The following is a 17,114-nucleotide window of genomic DNA, read 5'->3' as shown; positions in this document are numbered from 1 at the left end:
CTGTCCATACCAAAGTACACATAAATCCTGACGGCATGGCAATGAATCCGCAACCTGGATCTTGTTCGCATCCCGAAGAAAGCCCATATCACCAGGTCCCGGACCTTGATGAAGAAGCAAAGAAGAGCGAAAACAAGTTGTTGCAGGAGCAATATAAGCAGCTAGCAAATGAAGTACAAGCTATGAAAGAAGATACCAGCTTGTATGGTCTCGACGCTAAGGAACTGAGTTTAGTTCCTGATCTGGTCCTACCTCCCAAGTTCAAAACTCCTGATTTCGAGAAATACGACGGTACCCAATGCCCTTCTGCCCATATCACAATGTTCTGCAGGAAAATGACTGGTTACGTAGGGGACGACCAGCTGTTGATCCACTGTTTCCAGGAAAGCTTAGTAGGCTCAGCATTGCGATGGTATAATCAATTAAGGAGAGTTGATGTCAGGACATGGAAAGACCTGGCCAAATCTTTTCTCGACCACTATAAACATGTGAAGGACGTCAGGCCTAACAGAATGGTGCTGCAAGCAATGGAGAAGAAGCATAGTGAAAGTTTCAGACAATATGCTCAGAGGTGGAGAGAGATAGCAGTACAAGTCCACCCACCGTTGGTAGAGGAAGAAACGAACCTACTTTTTGTTAATACCTTGAAGGCTCCATTTTTCTCACATTTTGTTGGTAATCCTTCTCGAAGTTTTGCTGATATAGTTACGGCGGGAGAAATGATTGAAATGGCGATCAAAAGCGGGAAGCTTGAGGGAGGAGATTCCAGCAAGAAACAACCGATGAGGAAGAAGGAAAACGAAGTCAACAAAATAAGGCAGTATGATTCCCATAATATCACAGTGTCCCGACCACAGGGAACGGTAGCATCACCCCAAATTGACAATAGGCAGGGGGCAAGAGATCCAAGGAGAGAGAGGCCTCAATTTGATCCGATTCCCATGACTTATAAGGAGTTATTCCACGAATTATATGATCGACATGTAGTCTCACCTTATCATGTGGACCCTATACAACCCCCGTATCCCAAGTGGTATGATGCTAGTGCTAAGTGCGAATACCATGCAGGGGTTTCCGGACATTCTATTGAAAATTGTCCCGCTTTCAAAAAGGTCATCCAAGCTCTGAGAAGAAGAAACGTCATCAACTTTGGTGACAGTGAACAGCCAAACATAGCCCAGAATCCATTGCCAAACCATGCAGGAGCCGGGATTAATGCAGTCGCTGAGGAGAAAGGAAAAACGACTGTAAAAGATGTTAGGGAGGTGATGTCACCCATGTCTTGGGTGTGGCGCCAAATGGTCAAGGTAGGACTATTAAGGACTAATCTGCCATGTGAACATTTCAATAACGAAGAGATGTGCCACTACCATAACTGCACAAAACACAGTATACAACAGTGCTCTGATTTCTTAGGGCTGGTACAAGAGATGATGGATAGTAAGGAAATCGAGTTCTTCAAAGAAGGGGCTGAGAAAGAAGAAGCGGAAGTTTACGCCTCTGAGGGATCATCCAAAGTGGTCTATAGTGCCAGTTGTCCCCTCGTCATTACTCCCAAGAATCGAGTGGCTGAGAAGGTAGCTCCAAAGGTGATTATTACACCTCCCTCTCCGTTCCTGTACAAAGACAACAAACAGGTACCCTGGAGATATACTTGTCAAATAGGAGAGGTGACAAAGCAACAGGAAGAGGTAGATGAAGTGGGACACATGACCAGGAGTGGTAGATGTTATCACAAAGAACCTGAGAAAAAGATTGCTGTCGAGAAAGGAAAAAGTATCGATGTGCAGATAAGAGAAGATGAACCCATCGTCAATGAGCCAGTAACGGAGAATGAAGCGATGGAATTTTTAAAATTTCTGAAACATAGTGAATACAGTATTGTTGAGCAATTGCACAAGCTGCCGGCCCGTATTTCTGTCCTATCACTTCTTCTAAGTTCAGAGGCTCATCGCAACGCCCTGTTAAAAGTTTTAAACCAAACATTTGTCCCGAAGGAGATACCCACAGAAAAGCTGGACCGACTAGTTGCCAACATCCAGGCCGATAATTTTTTATCTTTTTCTGAGGACGAGATCCCTTCTGGGATGATTGGCAATCATAAGGCCCTACACATCACAGTTAGGTGCAAAGGGCATGTTCTATCCAGAGTACTGATAGATAACGGTTCGGCGTTAAATGTGATGCCCTTGGTGACCCTGAAAAAATTGCCAGTGGACAGCACCCTGATGAGAAGCTGTCAAAGTGTGGTTCGAGCTTTTGATGGAACGAAGAGAGAAGTTCTAGGCAAGATTGATATCCCTTTGACTATTGGCCCGGCGATATACGAAGTGGAGTTTCTTGTGATGGACATCATGCCTACATACAACTGTTTATTGGGAAGGCCCTGGATTCATCAGGCCGGTGCGGTTCCGTCAACGTTGCACCAAAGGATAAAATTTGCAATGGATGGGAGGCTTATATGCATTCATGCTGAGGAAGACATTATTGCTTCGGTTTCTACTACTGCTCCATACGTTGAAGTGGAAGAGCAAGCTGTTGAATGTTCTTTCAGATCGTTGGAATACGTCAATGCCATGTTTGCGGCAGAAGGAAAGAAGATCCCGAAGCCTAGATTGTCAAACTGCACCAAAATGGGGCTTAAGCTGACTCTTGGAAGAGGAGCAAAAACTGGCAAAGGGTTTGGACGTCGGTTGCAAGGACTGGTGGGCCCAATCTACCCTGTAACTAAAAGAGACAGGTTCGGTTTAGGATATCAGCCAACTTTAAAAGAAAAAATGAGAAGCATCAAGAAGATTCAGGAATTGAGAAAGGCAAGATTGACTGGTGAGGACCCAAGCTGGGAGCCCATGACATTCCCGCCATTGAGCAGCATTTTCGTATCAGGAGGACATATGTTTCAAGGGACTTTGGAAAGCAGTAAAGGGATAGTTGAGAATGCCTTGGAGGACTTGGGCATTAATGTCATAACCGATGAGGAGTTCAAAGAAATGAGAGCTATGGGCATTTACCCTGCGCCACTGGGCTTTGTGTTGAACAACTGGACTGCGGAGGAATTGCCCGTAGTTTACAAATCTTTTGCAGAGTAATACACTGGAACTCTTCCCTATTGTTCATACCCTGGGACAGTAGGTGATTTGATGTAAAGGGTTAAGTTGTGTGTTTTTACTTGCTTTCAATAAAAGATGTGTTTTGTTAATTCCCGAATGGCAAACACTTCCTCATGCATTTTTGTTTGAATATACACATATTATTTCTTTCTATTTGTTTATATGGGAAAAGATTCTCCCATATGTATATATGTATATATGTATATATCTTCTTTTTCGTTATCCTTTCAGGAACTCAGATATCAATAATACGAATGCTAATGACTCTGACCCGGAGATTGATTTCGAGATGCCCATATGTCAAGGGGAAATCGAAGGTTGTGATGAGGATGAGGGATGTGAACCACCCTCAGAATTACTAAAGATGGTGGAACAGGAAGATGAGCAGATCCTGCCTCACGAAGAGCTTACAGAGATCTTGAACCTGGGTACAGATGAGGATAGAAAGGAAATAAAGATTGGTACCACCCTGTCTACTGAAGGGAGGCAAAGCTTGATAGAATTACTTCAAGAGTTCAAGGATGTATTTGCTTGGTCATACGAGGACATGCCAGGGCTGGATACAGAATTGGTTGTCCATAAATTACCAATAAAGCCTGATTGCAAGCCCGTACAACAGAAACTGAGAAGAATGAGACCCGAGATGCTGCTCAAGATTAAAGAAGAAGTGAAGAAACAATTTGACGCTGGGTTTCTCACAGTGGCCAAATATCCTGAGTGGGTAGCAAATATTGTCCCAGTACCAAAGAAGGATGGGAAAGTACGAATGTGTGTCGACTATAGAGATCTGAATAGAGCTAGTCCAAAGGATAATTTTCCTTTGCCACATATAGATACGTTAGTGGACAATACTGCTGGAAATTCCTTATTCTCATTTATGGATGGTTTCTCCGGCTATAATCAAATTAAAATGTACCCTGAAGATATGGAGAAAACAACGTTTATCACTACGTGGGGGACGTTTTGCTATAAAGTCATGCCGTTTGGATTAAAGAATGCAGGGGCAACCTATCAGAGGGCCATGGTGACGTTGTTTCATGACATGATGCATAAAGAAATTGAAGTTTATGTAGATGATATGATTGTCAAAGCCAAGACGGAGGAGGAACATGTCGAGAATTTGAGGAAGCTCTTTCAAAGATTAAAGAAGTGCCAACTAAAACTTAACCCAAATAAGTGTACTTTTGGGGTGACATCGGGAAAACTGTTGGGATTCGTAGTGAGCCGAAAGGGAATCGAAATAGATCCCGATAAAGTAAAAGCCATTCAAGATTTGCCAGCCCCAAGAACACAGAAAGAGGTTCGAGGATTTTTGGGGAGATTAAATTACATCGCTCGGTTTATCTCACAGCTGACCGAAAGATGTGATCCCATATTCCGCCTTCTTCGTAAGAATGATTCAGGAGAATGGAGTGAAGATTGCCGAGAGGCTTTTGAGGCAGTAAAGAGATATCTTTCGAATACTCCGATCCTAGCGCCACCAATCCCAGGAAAGCCTTTAATTCTTTACTTGTCCGTTTATGACAATTCAATGGGATGTGTGTTGGGGCAACATGATCAAACTGAGAAGAGGGAGAGGGCTATCTACTATCTCAGTAAGAAGTTCACTGAGTGTGAGGCCAGATGCTCACCAATTGAAAAATTGTGTTGCGCTTTAGTGTGGGCTACCAGAAGACTTAGACAGTATATGTTGTATCATACTACCTGGCTCATATCTAAGCTGGACCCTTTAAAGTATCTGATGGGGGTACCTGCATTGTCTGGAAGGTTAGCCCGTTGGCAAATCCTGTTGTCCGAATTTGATATCCAGTATGTAAGCCAGAAAGCAGTTAAAGGGAGCGCCATAGCAGAATTCATTGCGAGTAGGGCTTCAGAAGAATATGAACAGTTGAATTTCGATTTCCCGGATGAGGATTTAATGGCTATCTCGGAGGAAGAAACAATTGCTCTTGCCGGTAAATACTGGAAGATGAACTTTGATGGTGCTTCAAACGCCTTGGGGCATGGGATTGGGGCAATCTTGGTCTCACCAAGTGAAGAGCATTATCCTTTTACCAGTCGGCTCAATTTTGATTGTACAAACAATATGGCGGAATATGAGGCTTGTGTTATGGGTCTTAGAGCAGCTATTCAACTCAAAGCAAAAATGCTGAAGGTATATGGGGATTCAGCTTTGGTAATTTACCAACTCAGAGGTGAATGGGAAACCAAAGATCCCAAACTTGTGGAATATCGTAAATTAGTTCTGGGACTTATTGAAGAATTTGAAGAAGTGACTTTCAATTACCTCCCCAGAGAAAAAATCAAATGGCGGATGCCTTGGCTACTTTGGCAGCGGCCTTTAAGATGAACGAGCATTCAAATATGATGCCTATTGAGATGAAGGCTTATGAATATCCAGCCCACTGCTTTGACATTGAAGAAGAAGATGATGAAGGACCTTGGTACTATGATATCCTCCAGTATATAAGATATCAAAGTTACCCCGAACAGGCAACTGAGAATGACAAAAGGACCATTAGAAGAATGGCAGCAGGGTATGTGCTTAATGGTGAGATCTTATATAAGAAAAGCATGGATCAGGTCTTATTAAGGTGTGTGGACAATAAAGAAGCGAAAATGATTCTTGAAGAAGTACATGAAGGAATATGTGGCACCCATGCTAATGGGCACGTAATGGCCAGACAAATTATGAGATTTGGGTATTATTGGTCAACTATGGAGACTGATTGCATCAATTATGCCCGAAAATGTCACAAGTGTCAGATTTATGGGGATAGAATGCACACCCCTCCTCATCCGTTGCATGTGATGACAGCTCCGTGGCCGTTTTCTATGTGGGGCATGGATGTTATTGGGCAAATTTTTCCAAAAGCGTCAAATGGTCATCGCTTCATTCTGGTAGCAATAGATTACTTCACCAAGTGGGTAGAAGCAGCTTCCTATGCAAGTGTTACCCAGTCGACGATATGTAGGTTCTTGAAGAAAGAAATCATCTGCCGATATGGCTTACCAGAGAGAATTATCTCTGACAATGCATTGAACTTAAACAACAAGATGATGAAATCTGTATGTGAGCAATTCAAAATAAAGCATCATAATTCCACGATTTATCGCCCAAAGATGAATGGGGCAGTGGAGGCGGCTAATAAGAACATTAAGAGGCTTATAGAGAAGATGACTGAAACTTATAAAGATTGGCATGAGAAGTTGCCATTTGCTCTGTTTGCCTATCGGACTTCTGTACGAACGTCTACTGGGGCAACTCCGTTTTCTCTAGTTTATGGGATGGAAGCTGTCCTCCCTATTGAAGTGGAAATTCCCTCGCTCCGGGTTTTATCAGAGGTGAAGCTAAATGAGGCAGAATGGGTACAGACCAGATATGACCAATTGAATCTGATTGAAGAAAAGAGATTGAAGGCTATTTGTCACGGTCAGATATACCAGAAGCGGATGATACGAGCACATGATAAGAAGGTTCGCCCTCGAGAAATCCACGAAGGAGATTTGGCTCTCAGGAGGATATTGCCCATTCAAAAAGATTTCCGAGGGAAATGGATGCCCAAGTGGGAAGGACCCTATGTTGTCAAGAAAGTTTTTTCTGGGGGAGCTCTGGTCTTAACTGAGATGGATGGGTCTGAATTACCTCATCCAGTGAATTCTGACGCAGTTAAGAAGTATTTTGCTTGAAGAAAAAAGAAGAAGAAAAAATGAGTGAAAATGAAAAAAGAAAAAATAAAAAAATAATAAAAAAATGAAAAAATGGAAAAAAGGAAGGGTTCAAGATGAAAACTCGAAAAGGGCGTCTTAAAACCAAAGGAGGTCTCGAGTCGAAAACCCGCAAAGGGCGACTTGAGTTTTAAATTCAGAGTTCGTGCGTGGTGGATAATCTGAATTGTTTTTGGAAGTAGGAAGAGCTCCTGACATGGGTAACGACAATGGCCATTGGGGTTGAGACCAAAGATCAATGAGTCTCGATGAGGACAACCAGAGGAGGAATTGAATGCACGTGAGATTCAATACTGGTTTACGATATCCAGTAATGGGATATTTTGGGGTTCAAAGAGAGCTTCGCACTCTTAGGTGTCATCACAATTTTGGAGATCCTTTTCACAGAAGCTACACTCGAGTCATTCCGACGGCATTCAAGTTCAAAAGCATTTTTGTTATTGATATTTGAAGACACCCCTCCTTTTGTTCTTTTTCCAATTAAAAGTTTGCCATGTAGTGGCCTAAAAATTCTCTGCAAGTATATAAATAAAGAGACATTTTCCCTTTTTCGTTTCCCTTTTACAAGTATCTAATTTTGAAAAAGTTAAAACGCATAGCTTAACTTGTGGTACATGAAATCATTTTGTATTATTATGCAAAAGGTTTTGGAAATGCAGGGTATCCTGAAGCTAGCAATGGTTTTAACCCATAAGCTTGTGTGGTTGCGAAAAGCTAAAACTTTGGAATTCATAGAAAATCACAGCCATTAGTAGATGACCCAAGGATATTGTCATTTATCAAGAAGATTGGTCAGGTGTACCAGCAGGTTTCAAGAAAGAAAGAAGTCAAAGTCCGGTCGAGCCAAAAGATATGGTATTGAGAGTGTCAACTGGGGTGAACGGGTGAAATGCTCTATGCCCGAAGCGAAACCGAGTTCCATTGAAATCAAAGGGGATAATATTCTTTCGAAGAAGAAAGTGTATTAAATTTCATAATTGCATACATCGCAGGCATGAATAGGACCATGACATTGCATGATTATTTTAAATGTTTGCAGATTTCCCAGCAATTATTGAAGATTGTTCGAGTCTCATACTCTCTGAAGAAATAGGGAGCAGACGCAATTGATGAAGATTGTGGGTCTTATACTCTCTGAAGATGTAGGGGGCAGACACGATCGTTCGAGTCTCATACTCTCTGAAGAAATAGGGAGCAGACACGATTGTTGAAGATATTCGAGTTCTATTCTCCTTAGAGAAAGAAGGAGCGAACCCGTTTGAAGAGATGTCTAAGTTCCATACTCCCTAGAGAAAGAGGGAGCGAACCCGTGTGAAGATATCCGAGTCCCATACTCCGTAAAGAAATAGGGAGCCGACACGATTGTTGAAGATTGTTCGGGTCTTATACTCTCTGAAGAAATAGGGGGAAGACGTGATTGATGAGGATTGTGGGTCTTATACTCTCTGAAGAAATAGGGGGCAGACGCGATTGTTAAAGATTGTTCGGGTCTTATACTCTCTGAAGGACTATGGAGGTTTTTGAAAATGTTCGAGTTCTATTCTCCTAGAGAAAGAGGGAGCGAACCCGTTTTCAGAAGATTTTTTTTCAACTCTCACTCACCCTAGAGGAAGAGCGGAACGGATGAGTCTATCAAAGTTCTCATGGTCGGACAAATTTGAACATCTAGTGATCTTTGCTCTATTCTCGTTGCACGACAAAGAACAAAGAGGGGCAGCTGTAGATGCTCGATTTGTCCGGGGCGTTATTTAATTTTAATGGGGTTTTACTATTATCATTATTAGGGTTATTAGCATAAGTTTGGTATTTGTTAGTTATTAACATGAAAATATATGGCATAAAATTGCAATATAAAATAATAATAATTTATAACATGGATTAAGTATATTTATTTTTACTATTACAGGGCCTACACCAGAGTTACAACTAAAACGGGCCAGACCAAACAGGCCCAAGTATAAGAGAACCCTAAAACCCGTTAGGGTTTCCAGCTTTTGGTTCCAGCCGCCGCTCACCCTGGACTGTTGGATCTGCTCCTAATCCAACGGTCCAGATTAAAGGACCATTAGGGTTTTTGCCCTATGCCCAGCGCCGCCTTCCACGTCCAGAATGAGCCTCTGTCGACCGTTCGTCTCCACCAGTCAGCTTCCACCGACTGCGCAGACTCACAGAGTCCTCCCTGAAGCCCGTGACCAGCTCGCACTCGTGACCAGCTCGCACCCGTGACCTGCAAGCACACCAAACAAGAGACAGAGCACAAAGACAAAAACAAAACAAAAACGCAAGAAAAGAGGGTTTTTTAGGAACGGTGATCATAAAAAGGAGGGGGGAACAGTCTCTCTCGGTCATCGGCAACAGGAGAGAACAGAGAAAATAGAAAGAGAACGGGAATCAACAACAACAAAAAACACACAGAGAGAACACCAAAAGCAGTAACCATAATCATCTTTGAGATCCATCAGCAACCCAAAAAATCCATAGACCCAAAAACGAAACAACCAAAGAGAGAAGTGAAAACTTTTACCTTCCTGGAGCCATCACTGTCGCTTGAAAGACCTAACCCGTTGAGTAACCAGGGGTAAGCCGTCATTTCCTCTTCTGTTCTGTTTCTTTGGTTTCACCTGGGTTTGGGCGAGGAAGGAGGGATTTGATTCAGAGAAAGCTAGGTCTAAGGTCTGTAGGAAGGAGAGGTTGGTTTTGTAAGAGTATTAGAGGGTAAAGCCGGCTGAGAGGTTCTGTTAGGGGTTTTCGGGAAGTCTAGTGTTAGTCTCGTGATGGGGTTGAAGTTTTCTGGTAGGGGTTTGTCTCGGTCTTAGACGGCGGCCGTGGAGATCTTTGAGTTTTCTGGCGATGGAGGCTTTGGTTTTCGGGGTTGCAGAGGGAGTTTGAAGTTTTCTGGTAGGGGTTGTCTAGTTTAGGCTTGTTTTGGGTTGACCAGTTGGTCTAGGTGGTCGTCGGGGTAGTGGTGGCCACCGAGGACTGGTGGCCAGCCGGTGGCGTTGAGTGGTGAGGGCGAGGTCTCGGTTGAACCAGATGAAGAATCGAGAGAGAGAGAGGATGAGAGTGAAACGGCGGGTTTGGTGAGGCTGAAGAAGAAATGAGATTAGGGTTAAAAATCTACCATTTGGTTTGTTATAACGCCAAAACGGCGTCGTTTAGGTGGCCGTGAAACGGCGTAGTTTTGTGCAGATCCAGAAACGCCCGCGTTTTGCTGGGGAGGGGTTAATTGTGAGCGTGGCCATCCCAGTTTTGTTTCATTTCGTTTTGATCCTTAAGCCGAGCTTTATTGATATTTTGATTTCGCCTCGTAATTTTCAGCGTTTTACATTTCAGTCCAGAATCATGCAAGGGTTGTTTTCGTGATTGTTATACATTGGATATGTAATTTTGGAAATATTCATTTTGATCCTATGTAAAGCTTTGGTCGTATTATGTTTGCAGTACCTTGAAATGAAATGTTTAGGAAAGGAGTATGCTGTTTATTTTTCTTTTTATTTTAGCCCTTGTCTAACCTGTTAATTGGTATGCTCAATTTTGGTTTTATTCACATTTAGTCACTCCTTTAGTATATGTATATCTATGTATTCAAATTTTGTAATGTTGCATGTCATGTTTTTATTAATATATTTAAGTCATGTTTGTACATCGTATGTTAACATGCGAGGTTTGTATTTTTTTTAATTAAAATATGTATATAGTTTTTTTATTTATTCTTTTTATTTATTTCAAATTACATGATATTTTGATCATAATATTTATTACTCTTTGCATGACATTCAATCAGCATAATTCGCATGATAGCCTCACGTGAATAACTCGATCTGATCACATAATCGGAATTAAGGGTAATACCCTTTTAATCTAAAATTATCAGAATGGCTTTTCTTAACTTACAGGAAAGTTGTTTTGATGATTTTAAATTAAAATGGTATCCCGTCAGTAACGCCTAATTAAGTTTGGATATATCATTGTAAAATTTGGGGAGCGAAAGAAAAGGAAATATTCGACTATTTAAACTTTTCGAGAAAAGGTCGTTAGAACTGAACTAAAGATCTGGTCTCGATATTTTTAAATAATCAAATATTCTTTATCTTTCTAATGACTTGGTAATTTTAAATTAAATCTATTTTGTTGCTTTGAATGTTGCAAATTTGCATGTTTGTTGTTTAAAGGGATCATTAATCAAATCAAATTTGAACTTGTGAAATTCGTTGCAAAGAAATTAATTAATCGACTAGGTACCGATTTAGGGCGTTGTGGGGGTGCTAATCCTTCCCCACGCGTAACCGACTCCCGAACTTGGATTTTGGTAACGTAGACCGTAAATTTGTCGTTTTAATTAAAATTGATTTTTATTTAAAATGACAATGTTTTTTGGGTGCCCAATCACATCCTAATCAAAGATTGGTGGCGACTCCTCGAACCTTATATTTTTATCGTAAAGGAATTTCTAATTTTTCGAAACGAGAGGTTTTCTAAAATCGCACTGTTTTTTTAATTAAAAATCCAATTGAAAAGATAATAATTAAAAAGGACGCGGTTTTCCAAATCTGCCCCCACCCCGGGTTTAAAAATTGTTTCGACAAGCATTTAAGCATAATACTTTCGGATAAAAAACTTTATCTTTTTTTTCCAAGTTGCTCAACAAATTTGCATTATACATATAAAATCTTTTAAGCATTTTTTTTCTTTCTTTCTTCTTATTCTTCTTTTTTTCTTTTTTTTTCTTCTTTTTTGTCGTTTGGCACACAAATAAACTATTATTAAGTTTCTTAATATGTAAACTAGGATAAAATCTTGTTTTTCAAGACGTTACCTTCTTTCTTTAAGTATTCCATTATTATAAAAATATCTTGGGGAGTCTCAATAATATTTAAATCACTATTTTACACAATAATTATGACACATCGTGATCCAAACATCTTAATAAAAATACAAGAGAAACTTTTATCCTTCCATCAATAACTAGTACTCAATAAAAAAAGATTATACCATATCTAACACCTGAATCTTAGATTCTTAAATTAATTTTTTCCTTAGTTTAATAATCAAGAAAATTCTTTAAAAGATCTAAAGATTAATTAGAAAAGTTGGAAAGTATGTCACCTTTGATTAAGATCAATTGATTAAATGATAGTTTGAATTGGGACCGAATGAAAACTGAAAAGTAAAAAAAAAAAAAAAAGTAAAAATGACCAAACTGAAATGAATGATAAAAAAAGGATTTCCATTATTAATAAGGATAAACTACATAAGTAGTCACTTAAGTTTTATATTTATATACTTTTTCATTGAATTTAAAATTTTTAATTCTTGATAACTGAAATATTGACTTCGTTAGTTTGATGGCATGAGATGTTAATAAAAATGTTATAATTTTTATTTTAATTCTGAACTTTAGATAAAATATTTTTTTAAATGAATTATACCATTCATTTAATCAGACCACTAGTCGTTAACATTTAACGGAAACGTTGATGTGGCAGTTAATGAAATTAATATAATTACACATTGAATCCTCAATATTTATCTTCAATTAATTTAGTAATAATTTTATTTTAATTTAATAAAATTTAATCTCAAATTAGATGATTGACACATGTCATAACTATATTAAAAGATATTTTATTATTTATTTATTTTAATGTTCAATCAAGTGGTGACATATTGTAAACTGGTTTATAGAAGCCGAAGGAAATTGAACCACTACCCCTTGGTTTACTTCAGCACGCCTAAGCCATTGGACTAAGCAGTCCACTTGGTGTAGTTTTACAACACTTTTTATATAATATGTTCTTTCTAAAACTAACACAAAGGGAATTAAATTATTTTTTTCTTATATTTATCTTATAAAATAATTTATCAAATATTCACTTTCGAACACGAAATTTATAAAATCATTTCTTACTGAACAAGTAAATTTCACAAGATAAAATTTCCTTAATCAAACAAAAGTTCAGTGTGAAAAAAATATCTTCTAATATCAGTGTATATCTTCTAAAAGAATTTTGTTGTATCCTTGGTTGAATAAAAAAAAACTATATGATGGACCAATTTTAAACCTTTTTAATTTTCAAATCAATAGAAATTGTATAAAATAAATTTCATATTTATCTTTAAAACACGTCATCAAATATTAATATTTTAAAAAAACATAATTTAATTTGAGCAATATATATAATAACAAACTTTAAAATTATTGTGATCGAATTATCCGATCAATATTTTCACGTGGTGGGTTATGGCCTCAATCACACATATAAAATAATAAAACCAGTTACATATTTTTTTTTAATTAAATAAATATATTTTATATTTTAAAAAATATAATATATTAGAATTTGAATTTACACAAGAAAAAATAACAAGACGAAATAATATAAATAATGTTAATTATTCAACTAATTATCGCAGTTACATAAAAATAATTTAATTCCCTTTATGTTAGTTTTAATAAGAACATATTATATGAAAAATGTTGTAAAACTAATTTAATTTTTTTATGGTTTAGGGTTTAGGGTTTATGGTAATATAAGTAACTAAGAATTTGGTTTATTAAATTCAGTGATGAAAAGTGTATAAATATTAAACGAAATTAACCAATCTTATAGTTTATCTAATAAATAAATATTGTAAAATGATTAATGTAAAATGTTTTAAATGAAAAAAATATGAGAAAGAAACTTGTTAATATTAGTAAATAATACACACACATCATTTATACCTATTTTTTTAAACGAATTGAGAAAAAAAAAAAAAGGAAGAAGAGGGCTAAACCATATCATTGAACTAAATTAGGTTAGCGCAAAATCTATCTGCAGGAGTTTCTTATTGCTCTTTGAATCTGAATTATTGTGGAGGAATAACACCTTAAATCATTTGGACCACTGTCGTTCATTTTAAAAAAAACAAAACCTTTTTAATTTTTTTTATAATATTATATTTAAGCCTTAATTTTTTTTAATAAATATAATATGACTTACCCTTACAATTAAGGGTGTAAATGAATCCAATCGAGTTTGAGTATTGATGAACTCGACTAAAAAAAATTGAAATAGAGCTCGACTCAATTTAAAAGTTCACGAGTTCAAAATTATCAAGCTTGATTCAAACTCGAAATAAAAGATTGAAGATTGACTCGACTTAAAAACTCACGAGCTTAAAATTGTCAAGCTTGATTCAAACTCAAAATAAAAAATTGAAGCTCGACTCGAACTCGAAAAAACTTAAACTTGAAACATTCTCAAACTTAGCTCATTAAAGCTCAAACATGAACTTTAAGTGCATTGTATTTAAAAAAAATCATATAGATATTAATATTATTAATAGTTTAATTTGAAATATCTAAAAATTAAATATACTATTTTTTGAATTGCTCGCTTGCATTTCGAGTCATGTATCAAGTAGTTCGCTTCAATTAGTTAAGAATTCAAGTCAACTTTGAGCTCGATTCGATTCTATTTGATTCAAGTGTTGATCAAACTTTAATCGATCTCGAATAGGTCGTCATCTGTCTCGTCTCATTTACAACCCTACTTATAATCAATATCTATTAGGTTTTCTCCCCTATGTATCGAGTTTGCAAAACATGTTGGATTGTTACCACCATAGTTAGGGTTTAAGATTAAATATTACATCACATACAAGATTTTCTTGTGAGAATATAGACACTTGATTTCGAGTATAATTCTAATAATATTTGCATGCACAAAGAAAACATTTTGTAATGGTTCTTATATTAAGTTGGTAATTTTATTTAGCAGAGCTAACATATTTTAGTCAATTTTTATAATAACTTCGAAATGTGATGAACGGAAATATATAAAAATATATATTATGTCATTAGTACATTTATGGCAAAGTACATTCAATATCTTAAAATAAAAAATCTTAACATTTTGAAAATTCAAAATATTCAAAATTATTTATATATATATATATATATATATATATACATATAACCTTTCCTAATCACAATCTAGATTCTCGAGATCCATATGGTGGACCGTTCATCATATTTCAATTACATATAATCTAGTGTAAATTGTAATGGAAAAACAATATTCCTTTAAATTATATGGAATGATTATAAAATAATATATATTAAAAAACTTTAGTCTATAATAAAGCGTAATATGTATATATCCTGTAAATATAACTGTTTAAATTCAGATTTAGAAGAACTACATGCATTTCCTTTTTACCATTGAAGCCACTTAAGAAGTTCATAAATTATTGAACTAAAGTGAAATGTAAAAACCATTTGTAAGATGTCTTATTTTTCTAATAAAAAAATATCTATATCTATTTACAAGAATCCTTTTAAGAATTAAAAAAATATCATTGCATCCAACACTTTTAAATTCTTCTTAGTTATGTTGTTTGTGAGACTAGATTGCGAAACATGATTGATCATCACTATCGTAATTAGGGTTTAAGGCTAAAACCTATATCCAGCATGTGAGGTTTTCTTGTAAGATATGGACAGTTAAAGAAAAAAAAATTATGATTCTACTAAGATTTGTATACACAAAGGAAACTCTATGTACACATGATGAGCAAGAGGGAAAAACAGAAGGGGGAGGAAAGAAAAAATTCAAGAGAAATATATATCTTTCGTCTTGTTCTCTTTCTTTTTTGGAATGCCATTGGTTTTTCTTTTACAACCTTGTAAGGTTTTTGTTCTAATATGTGTGTGTAGGCGCCATTAGCTCATTGTTATATACACAAATAGAAGTGGGGTAGTGAATTAGCAATCCTTACCGAACAGTGTATCAAATAGCGTTTGCGGTCATGTTTTCGGTAGCATCGCGTTTATCATGGTTGCGGACATAACGGATGCCATCGTGTTCACTGCAGGTGTCGCGGTCGTAAATTTTTTTAAATTTTGTACAACTTATCTTAAAACACAATAAAAATAATTATAATTATAAGGAATCATTATTAATGATTTTTAAAATATTTTCTAAGCGAAATTGACATATATATAATGCAGTTTAACCAAATAGAAGACTTTAAAAATCCGATGATATGATAAGATAATTAATTAACGATGACTTTGTGAATACATTATTATTTAAAAGAAATAAGACTATCAACATAGGAAAAATCTAAGAAATTAAAATGGATAAAAATAAATTTTGCTATAACTATGAGATAAGAAATTATTTACCATTTTATCAAAGAGTTATCCTTCACTGAAAAACTCAAGAATAATGTATATATATATATATATTAACAATATATATCTCAAATGTAAACAAAAAAAACATATACCTCATGCAATAATTAAAGCAAGAAAACAATATTCATTAAAGCAAGAGCATAAAAGTACAATGTGCAATAATTAAAACGACACATACCTCATGTAACCTAACTATGTTAAGATGTACAACACTTAAAACAACACATACCTCATGCAAGCAACCTAACTATGTCAAGATGTTCAACAATATTCATTATGAATGTCTCTCTATTAACCTAAAACCAATCAAACAAAGTAAATTAAAATCCAAAAAAAATGCTAACTAATTAAATGTCATAGAAAAATAGATTCTTTTGGTAGGCAAAACATACCTTAGAAATGGGGTGGTAGCAGTTTCACCAATTAGTGGAATAACGAGGAAGATCATATCCTTCACCTTCACTTTGAGGGTGATCTCCACTTGATCTATGTGGTCTTTGTCCAAAAATATATCCAAAAAATGTAACATTTTCACCTTGATTTTTAAATAATTGAGATGAAGGATATACTTAAGGAGGATGATACATGTGAGATGGAGGTGGGTGATACATTAGTGGCAGAGGGTACATTTGACGCTGATATGACACACCATAATTAGGAAATGGTGGATAAAAACCATGTAAAGGTTGAAAATATGAAGATTGTCCTAGTGGATAAAAACTATGAGTGCTAGTAGATGAATCGCTATACCCAGGGTTACTAGAAGTCGATCTTCTGCCGGAAGAAGAACCTTCAGAAGTATGTTTTCTGGTGTCTTTCCCTTTTCCTTTTGATAGAGCTCTTGGCTCACTTCTTTCTCTACTAGATGCAACAAACATATTTCCTTCGAATTCTGACCTATCATGGAAATGTCCACTACCGGTATAAACATATTCTTCTCCATACCAATCAGAAGATCTAAATTTAGCTCCATCACCACTCTATCTATTATCGTCATCAATTGGACTTAAACCACCACCATCGGGCCTATCACCACTCTGACTTTGCGTTGCACTACAACATGAATGAGATAAATTTTGTTGTTGAGATTG

The 17,114-nt window shown here is 36.5% G+C and overlaps 1 protein-coding gene across 1 annotated transcript; it reads left to right on the top strand.

Annotated features, from left to right (window-relative positions):
• Window positions 1-254: 254 nt before the first annotated feature.
• Window positions 255-6,800, top strand: LOC120152895 (the record flags this gene model as incomplete). The annotated part of the gene is given in 4 exon segments (XM_039164990.1): window positions 255-749; window positions 1,851-2,522; window positions 3,445-5,407; window positions 5,410-6,800. Coding segments are annotated over 4 exon segments (4,521 nt in total), but the record flags the coding sequence as incomplete, so codon positions are not given.
• Between the last annotated feature and the right edge of the window lie 10,314 nt (window positions 6,801-17,114).

This window comes from Hibiscus syriacus, unplaced genomic scaffold (assembly GCF_006381635.1).
Source record: "Hibiscus syriacus cultivar Baekdansim isolate YM2019G1 unplaced genomic scaffold, ASM638163v2 tig00111095_pilon, whole genome shotgun sequence".
NCBI lineage: Eukaryota > Viridiplantae > Streptophyta > Magnoliopsida > Malvales > Malvaceae > Hibiscus > Hibiscus syriacus.
The sequence above is the reverse complement of the archived record's forward strand: the minus strand, read 5'-3'. Positions and strand labels throughout refer to the sequence as shown.